The sequence below is a fragment of the Lontra canadensis genome, unplaced genomic scaffold (genome assembly GCF_010015895.1).
Source record: "Lontra canadensis isolate GAN:19392208 unplaced genomic scaffold, GSC_riverotter_1.0 scaffold155, whole genome shotgun sequence".
Lineage (NCBI taxonomy): Eukaryota > Metazoa > Chordata > Mammalia > Carnivora > Mustelidae > Lontra > Lontra canadensis.
The window spans coordinates 365,169-375,050 of NW_022631149.1; the positions used below are offsets into that span (position 1 = coordinate 365,169).

Consider the following 9,882-nt stretch of genomic DNA (forward strand, 5'->3'; position numbering starts at 1 on the left):
TTTGCTGTAGCTTATTTTTTAAATGCAAAACTTAGGAACTGTTTCTTTCTCTACTGTACTTTCATTCCTTCCCCAGTAAAACATATATATATATACATGCACATATATATGTTTATACATGTTTATAAACTTGTCAAACTTGTATATATATATATAAAATATATAAATGTATAAGTATATAAAATATGTAATCGATTCTTTAAATGTCAGTAAAAGCAAATTGATAAATGTCTGGATTTTGTACCTGACTTGGCATCCCCTCCCCCTTTTTCAACAACAATTCATTTGGTATAAACACGTATAATCAAATGAATTCACTCAAAGTGCCTTTAATGATTGCCTTCACTGTTATGACATTCTCTAAGCCTGTCAGATTTCCAGTTAACTAATGCACCATTTAAGCCCTTGATAACTAGGATATGTTCCAATTCAGCCAGCTTGTATTCCACGATCCTGAGGTTTACCAGTATTCGCTTCTGCATGGTTATCATGTGTGGGGAATTAATTAAGATATCCCGAGAGAGGCTGGTGACTGAAAGACTCTTATCAGTATTGCTCTTAGTTGACCCAGTAGAAGAGGTTGGTCTTACTAGTGCAAGAGAAGTTGAATTTGATGACATTTCACCAACGTTGCTCTGTAAGGGAAGGAAATTATACATATGTAGTTTATTGAATTTAGCAATTTCCAAATACAATTGACCTTTGAACAAGGGGGGGGGCGTTAAAGACATCGATTCTCTGTATAAAAACCCATGTATAATTTTTGCCTCTCCCAAAAGTTAACCCTAATAGCTTAGTGTTGACCAGAAGCCTTACAGATAAGTTGATTAACACATATTTTGTATATGTGTTATATACTGTATTTGTACAATAAAGTAAGCTAGAGGAAAGAAAATGCTATTAAGAAAATCATAAGGAAGAGAAAATACGTTTGAAGTACTGTATCCAAAAAGAGAAAGTAAAGACCCATGGAGTTCAAACCTATGTTGCTCAAAGGTCTACAGTACTACCAAATAACATGTTTAGTCTTGGTTACCAAGATAAACTGATTGTCCTCCCCTAAGAATTAGAGATTGAAAATCTGTTGAACAATGTTGATCTGGAAATATGCCCTTCCAAAACACTGAAAAACATGTATATGAAAGTAACCTTTAAATATCAAAATTGTCCTATTTTTGGTTTACATTTCTTGGACAGAAAAGTAGGTCTACACCTGGGCCCTAATCCTTAACTAAAAGGATCACCAAAGATCTAAAGTCACTTGCAGCTTTCAATATCACCAGGAAACCCACATTCTGACCTGAATTATTTGTGAAAGCCCAAATACCTGTCATAAAGATGGTTGAAACCATGGGGAAAAGAGGCAAACAAACATAAAGGCTGTAGTAGAAGCTAGAGAAGAGAGAGAAGGTATAGATTCCTAAAATAGGAGGTGGTGGGAAACGGGCACTTTCAGCTCTACTTTTCAAGTGGGTGAGAAGCACACCACATCACTCAATGCTTTTTAAAGCAGACCACAGCTACCCAGTCATTGGTCAATAAAAACAAAGAGTGGGGATAAACATCTGGGGCTCTCGCAAGAGAAGAGGAATGAAATGATCTTCCCTTACCCTTATTTTACTATTTTAGTACCTTTCTACTCTCTCAGACACACACCTCCCATCCATGAACCATCTAACTTCATCTAATTCCAATTTCTCTTACACACTTTACCTGAAAGCGGCTTTTCCAGAAGACAAACAGAAAAGCAAACAGAATGCCGCTCAGTAGAAGCAACAGCATATTCATGTTTCCTCTTCCACCTCTTTTTCTCTTCTCGGGTACGGAGGCACTCGGCTGGCAGTTGGGAAGCAGGGGGACACTAGTCGCCGGGACTAGGGAAGCCGCGGGCAACGGTTCTAAGCGTCCCACACTGCCTGGTGCATCTGGAAAACGCTTCCGCTTCCGGCTTTATATACTGCAAAGGGCATGTGATGTCACAGTGGAGCACCTACGTGAGGGCGCTGCATCACAATTTGATGACGTAAAACCCATAAGCAGGTGGCATGATGTCTGCCTACTTGGTTGTGCTGTCAGGTCGGTAGGCAGGGAGGGCACTGATAGACACCCGGGGCAGTCGGGATGTCCAGGAAGCTGAAACACGGTAGAAATACAGACTCCAAATTCATTGGTTAAATACAAGATTTTGAAATTGCTCCTCCCTCTTTTTTTTCTCTTTTAAATTAAAGATAATTTAATTTGTCTTTGCTGCAACCACTCCATTATTCATTTCAAAAACAAGGTCAGAAACGAGATGGAAATGTACTGTGAAAAGTAGTTACCCACACACCGCGGAAGTCTTTGCCGGAAACCTTTTCCACAGTCCCATTGCTATTTTAGGATTCACTCTGACCCTATTCGCCATTGGGCTAATTATGTACATTAGTGTCACTGTACAGTTTAAAAAGTAATTCTAGAGACATTCTCTCATATGATTCTCACAATAATTTTGTGCTACAGGCATTTTTTAATACTGTGTCTACTTTCAGGTATGCAGAAACAGAATCAGGTATTAAGTAAACTCATTTGAAACTAGTAGCAAAAACGGGCCCCAAATCACAGAATTGAGTCCTGAGGTAAACTCCCTCATTCCCTTGCCCTTTTCCCCATCCTCAGGCCCTCTACCTGTACTTTCTGACTTGTAAGCATCGAGTATTTAATATTTTCCACGCAAGGAATTGAACAGTATATTTGGATTAATATTAATGAGAAGTAACAGATACAGGAATCGTTATACTCAACAGGAAATGTTTCAAGAAACCTGCATAGATGACACTGAACTAAAAACTCAGAACTAAAAGCAATAGCCAGGGTAATCTCAAGATGAATGTCAAACTACAACCCCTAACTGCTTGGGGGAAAGACTCACATCTTCATATGGATAGGAAAGAAAGGAATTATTTACAAATTTTTCACATCAAACTTATTTCCCAATTATGAGTTCAAAGCTTAAAGATTTATTTATTCAATAAGTATGGATTAAACACTCCTGTAAAGACAGGCACTGTGATAAATTCTGGGGATATGATTATGAGCGAAAATAAGGTCTCTGTTCACCTGGAATGTGCACTGTAGTGTGGGAGACAGTTATTAATCAAACACTCGCAGAAATGAATGTAAAAGTGCTAATGAGATAAGTGGTAGGAAGAAGTACATGGTGGGTGGCACAGGAGTTTCTAATAGGATATGGGATATAAAGGAGAATGATGCTCCTGGCTTTAGGGCTTATTCAATTAGATGGATGGGAGATAACCATGTATGGGATTACTAATCATGAATTTGGTGTTGGACATGTTGAATTTGAGGTGACACTGAGACATTAAATAGTTGAGCTCGGGGAGATAACTGAAGACATAAATTTTTTTTAAAGATTTTTTTATTTATTCATTTGACAGAGAGAGAGATCACAAGTAGGCAGAGAGGCAGGCAGAGAGAGGAGGAAGCAGGCTCACTGCTGAGCAGAGACCCCGATGTGGGGCTCGATCCCAGACCCTGAGATCATGACCTAAGCTGAAGGCAGAGGCTTAACCCACTGAGCCACCCAGGCGCCCCTGAAGACATAAATTTTTGAGGCATCTACATACAAATGATAATTGAAGCTCTAGATATGGAAGAAATTTCCTCATGTCAGTGTAGGACATACAAAGAAAGAATAGAGCATGGAAGGATTTCAATATTTAATGGCTGGGTAACAACACTTCCTTTGGTATGTTACTATGGTTATGTTGACATTTAACTTTCTTCTTTAATCAAATAAAATTGAGTGCAGCCCAGTAACATTGTCTCTAACAAAAGCGTTTTGAATTTTGACCCTACTGGTATCCAAGAGAACACTTCAAAAACCTTTAAAAATATTCTCATCAAGCACATTAAAGTACTCTTCTAACCACTGAGTTTTTCATTTTTTTTTATTGCAGTATAATATACAAAACATAGAATTTAACATTTTAAACAATTTTAAGGGCACACTTCTATGGCTGTAAGTACATTCACATGGTTGTGCAACCCATCACCACCACCCATGTCCAAAACTTTTTCATCTTCCCCAACTGAAAATCTATATGCATTAAACACTAAATGCCTATTCTTCCCTCCACTCAGTCCCTAGAAACTACCATTTTTCTTTCTGTTTTTACAGATTTGGCTAGAATAGTTACCTCATAGAAGTAGAATGACTCAATATTTGTCATGTTGTGACTGGCTTGTTTCACTTAACATAATGTCTTCAAGTTTCATCCATACTGTACCGTGTGTCAAAATTTTATTCCTTTTTCATGCCAGATAATACTCTACAGTATAGGGCACCTGGGTGGCTCAGTCATTAAGCATCTGCTTTTGGCTCTGGTCACAATCCCAGGGTCCTGGGATCCAGCCTCATGTTGGACTCCCTGCTAAGTGGGAAGCCTGCCTCTCCCTCTCCCACTCTCCCTGCTTGTGTTCCCTCTCTTGCTACCTCTTTTTCCATCAATAAATAAATAAAATTAAAAAAAACATATTTCAGTATATATATGCCACATTTTGTTTACTTATTTATCCATTGATGGACACGATGTTGCTTCTACCTTTTCTTATAGTTCTGTTATTTTTCTAAAAATAGCTGAATGCATGTTTCTCTCAAGTTCACATGAAAACATTCTTCAGGATAGACCAAAAGGCCACAAAACAAGTCTTTTTTTTTTTTTAAAGATTTTATTTATTTATTTATGAGAGACAGAGAGGCAGAGGCAGAGGGAGAAGCAGGGTTTCCTCAGAGCAGGGAGCCCAATGTGGGACTTGATCCCAGGATCACAGGAGCATGACCTGAGCTGAAGGCAGACGCCTAACCAACTGAGCCACCCAGGTGCTCAAAACAAATCTTAATAAATGTAAAAATATTGAATCATACAAAGTACTTTTTTCCAATCACAACGGATGAAACTGGAAATCAACAGCAGAAGGAAAACTGGTCAATTCACAAATCTGTGGCAATTAAACAGCACACTATTAAACAACCTATGGGTCAAAGAAGAAATTAGAAAGGAAATTAGAAACTATCTTGATGCAAATGCAAATGAATATACAATATACTAATACTTATGGAATGCAGCAAAATCAGTGCGGTACAGGAAATTGATAGGTTTAAATGCTTTCTTTTTTTTACAAAAAGGACTTAAATCAACAACTAAGGGGCACCTGGGTGGCTCAGTTGGTTAAGCATCTGCCTTTGGCTCAGATCATGGTCCCAGGGTCCAGGGACTGAGCCCCGCATTGGGCTCCATCTGGCCCTCCCTGCCAACTTGTGTTCATACTTGCTCTGCTAGCTCACTCAAATAAATAAATAGGAATCTTTAAAAATTCTTTTAAAAAATCAACAACTTAACTTTATATTCCCTTTTGATTACTGCATGAAATATCTTTTTTCATTTTTTTACTATCAATCTCTGCATATTATACCTAAAAGTACTCTCTTTTAGACGACCTACACTTGGATTCTGCTTTTAATCCATTCTGCCAATATATGTTTTTTGATGGGGTATTTAATCTGTTTGGATGTGAAGTAATTACTGGTGGGGAAGCATTTACTTTTATCACTTTATTTTTTGTTGTTGTTGCTTTCTATACATCTTTTAGCAATTTTGTCCCTCCTTTTCTCCATGACTGCTTACCTCCTTTATCTTTAGTTCAGTATTTGTAGTGCTACATTTTGATTGTCTTCCTATTTCCTTTTGTGTATAGTCAATAGATATTTTATTATGGTTACCATGGAGGTTCCATATAACCTCCTAAAGTTATGATTATCTCCCTTAATTGATACCAAATTAACTTCAATTGCATACATAAACTTTACTCTTTTACAACTGCTTCCTGCTTCCACTTTATGTCATCGATGTCACAAATTACATCTTTTATATACTGGATACCCACTTACATAGATTTATGATTATTTTTATGATTTTGTCTTTCTAAATCCTGTAGAAAATAGTTAAGTGGAGTTACAAACCAACATCACTATAATACTGTGTTTTTTGTTGTGTTTTTACATTTGCCCAGGCACTTGCTTTTAATAGAAGGCTTTATATTTTCATATGACTTCGAGTTACTACCTAGCATCCTTTTTCTTTAAGATTTTATGTATTTGTCTGAGAGAGAGAGAGAGAATGCGAGCACAAGCAGGAGGGAGAGGCAGAGGGAGAGGGAAAGGGAGAAGCAGACTCTCTGCTGAGCAGGGAGCTTGATCCTGGGACTCTGGGATCATGACCTGAGCTGAAGGCAGATGCTTAACCATCTGAGCCACCCAAGTGCCCCTATATAGTGTCTTTTATTTCAATTTTAAGGATTCTTTTTAGTATTTCTTTTAGCATTACTTATTAATATTATTTTTAGAGAGAGAGGGAGAGAGACAATCTCAAGCAGACTCCACACTGAGCATGGAGCCTGACATAGGGCTCCATCCCATGACCCTGAGAGCATGACCTGAGTGGAAATCAAGAGTCAAGAGTTGGACACTTAACTGACTGAGCCACCCAGGTGCCCCTCTTTAGCATTTCTATTCATAATGAACTCTTTATGATTTTGTCTGGAAATGTTTTAATTTCTCCCTTATTATTGACAGATGTATTTACTGGATGTAGAATTCTTGGGCAACAGTTTATTTCTTTCCACACTTTACATACATCATATTACTGCCTCCTGGCCTGCAAGGTCTCTGCTGAGAAATCCACCCATATTATTATCAGGGATTCCTTGTACATGATGAGTCACTTTTCTCTTGCTATTTTCACTATTTTTTCTCTTTGGCTTTCAAAGGTTTAATTATAATGGTGTCAGTGTTGGACTATTTGGGTTAAGTGGAATTGTTAAGATTGTTAAGATTCTGGGGTTTGTATATTCACATATTACCTTAAATTTGATAAATTTTCTGTCATTATTTCTTCAAATAATGTGTCTTCGCCTTTCTGTATCCCTCCTCTTCTGGGATTTCCCTAATGTGTGCATTGTTTCACTCCACTGTATCCCATGAGTCCTTTAGTCTCTGTTTACTTTTCATCAGTCCTTTTTTCTTTTTACTCCTCAGACTCAATTATTTCTAATGTCTTTAACTTCACTGACCCTTTTTTCTCCCTGTCTGTGTCTTCTTTTGAATACCTTTCTAGTAAATTTTTCAGTTTAGTGATTGTATTTTACAGCTCCAGACTCTGATACTTTATTATTTCTATCTTTGTTGATATTCTCATTTTGTTTATATATCTTTTTCCTGAATTTCTGTAGTTTTTATCCATGCTTCCCTTTAGCTCTTTGAGCATATTTAAGATAGATCTTTTAAAATGTTTGTGTAGTAAGTCTGATGCATATGTTCTTTAGAAATGATTACCGGAGATTTATTGTATTCCTTTGAATGGGCCACATTTTCTTGTTTTTTTTTTTTTTTGTATGCTTTTTGATACCTTGCTGAAAATCAGGCATTTGGGAAAATGCCCACCTCTTCTAGTCTTTAAAGACTGACATGGAAGACCTTCACTACTTAGAGGGACCCTAAGCCTTGGGATCAGCCTGGGGCTTCTATGGGGATGTGTTTTTTTGTGAGTCTCTGTGTGTACTTTTTTAATTTCTAATTTTTATTTCCCAGCTGCTTTTAAATGTCTCAATTTCCCCAAAGTCTCATTTGAGCTTCTTGGGACCTTAGAATTTCTATTGTATGCCTCTACTTAGACTCTCTGGCTCACAGACATCCACCGGTCTGCACCTCTCTATAATGTTTGCATGCCAAGATACTCTCTGTTGTCTCGCATGACTTCCAGACTGAGATCCAAAAGTTTCTGCTGTTCCTCAACTGAGCTTCAAGTCACGGAAGACATAAACCAGTCACTCCAACAGCCCAAGGACACACCAAATCCTTGTAAACAAGTTTTACTCTGCTTCTGCCGGATGGATGGAACCAGGAATTGGGCTGCTATTTTTCAAGCATGCCCCATGGGAGGAAGACAAGAGTGAGCAGAAAGGCTGCAAAATTTCCCACTGGTTTTCATGTGTTTTTTTCTTGATTGGGCAATCACATGGTTGCTATAGATCTTTCATTGGTATACAGAGTTCCTATAAAGTTATTTAAGTCAATCTGTAGTTGTTTGATATCTCCATGGGGAACAAAGGGTCTGTGGCCTGGGGCTTTCTTGTTCCGTCATCTCATTGATATCACCCACTAACAACTGATTTTTAAAATACTACAACTGGAGGGGTATGTGGGTGGTTCAGTGGGTTAATCGTCTGCCTTCAGCTCAGGTTATGATCTCAGGGTCCTTGGATTGAACCCTGAGTCAGGCTCCCCGCTTGGTGGAGAATCTGCTTCTCCCTCTCCCTCTGTGCTCTCTCTCTCACTATCTCTCAAATACATAAATAAACTCTTGAAAAAGTAAAAATAAAATACGGCAACTGGAAAAATAAATAAATAAATAAAATATGACAACTGGTATAAATAATTGGGACTATAGAGTCCTGGGGCACCTGAGTGGCTCTATTGGTTGGGAGTCCAACTCTTGGTTTTAGCTCAGATCATGATCTCTTAGGTCATGGGATCAAGTCCCACATAGGGCTCTGTGCTCAGCAAGGTGTCTGCTTGAAAGATTCGCTCCCTCTTCCCCTACCCACTGTCTGTCTCTCTCAGTAAATAAGTAAATAAATAAATCTTTTAAAAAAAAGTATGGAGTCTCTCCACTTGTGAAAAACTAACAGAAAAACAAAAATAAATTATGGAATGAATGTTACACATATTATTAACCTTTAATTTTGTTATCTCCTGTTCATTAGATGCCAAATTTTCTATTGGCATAGGTTGCTAGGTAACAAAATAAGCAGAAAAATGAGACACTCAGTTGTTTTGGGGATGATTTCAAGAGTAAAGAGTTTTATGAATTGCATCAGAAAATAATTCATGTAATATTCCAAATAAGAAGACAATTTGGACAAATCACAGTGACTTAATTTTAATGACAATTTTTTGTTGTCTCCCTGATTTCACTATCATGTAAAAATAATAAAGATATGATATTCTTGATAGTTTAAGACTTTAATTTATGGAGGTTTAAAATATTTAAATTTCTTACTTTTATAAGTCATATAAATTGTCATTATTGTTTTCATAGTTTTAAATTACTAAAATGTAAAATTTTGTGAACTAAATGAATTTGCAATAATAGGTATATTAAAAATCTCAGTCTTGTGAATTTTTATAATGTTAAAATCATCAAGTCTTAATGTGTTGTCTTCAATTCTATATTCCATGTCCTTAGTTAACTTTATGTCTTTAAATTCATATTGAATTGAGCTAATTAGTAAATATTCTTTGCGTATCTGGACAATTTCTAGGCAAGAAAAGTATATAACCCATTGGTCACTACACAGAATTTTTCATTTACTCTTGTCCCTTATTTCTATAATAGCTAATAGTTGATAGGATAAATAAAGTCTTTGGATAGTTTTAATATATATGTTTATTGTAACTTGATAATTTTATAAGTAATATGAAATGTATGATGGTGAAAAAAAGGGCCAGGCAGTTTTTGACTTCCTGGCTTCCAGTTTTCTCTGTAAAGAAGGAAGTTTTAATGGTTGGTTCTGGTAGAGATAAATGGTTGAGTTTAGACTAGGTACAGTAGTTAGAAATGAATCCATATGAGATAATGTGTATGATTTATATTGTAGTTTGTCAGAAAAATTATTAGCCTTATTAAGATCATAACATACCCTACACATTGTCTTATTTAATATGCCTATAAAGTTAATTATATTTTAAAAATAAGATGGACAAATTCACATTATTACATAACTATATATTTATATATGTATGAACACATTCATATAAAGCTATGT

At 36.6% G+C, this 9,882-nt stretch overlaps 1 protein-coding gene across 1 annotated transcript; it reads right to left on the reverse strand.

Annotated features, from left to right (window-relative positions):
• Positions 1 to 299: 299 nt before the first annotated feature.
• On the reverse strand, positions 300 to 1,910 carry CT83 (cancer/testis antigen 83). The gene is made up of 2 exons (XM_032844777.1): positions 1,714 to 1,910; positions 300 to 635 (listed from the first exon to the last, which is right to left on the reverse strand). The coding sequence occupies exons 1-2, from the start codon at positions 1,786 to 1,788 to the stop codon at positions 330 to 332; spliced, it is 381 nt and encodes a 126-aa protein (XP_032700668.1). The 5' UTR covers positions 1,789 to 1,910; the 3' UTR covers positions 300 to 329.
• Between the last annotated feature and the right edge of the window lie 7,972 nt (positions 1,911 to 9,882).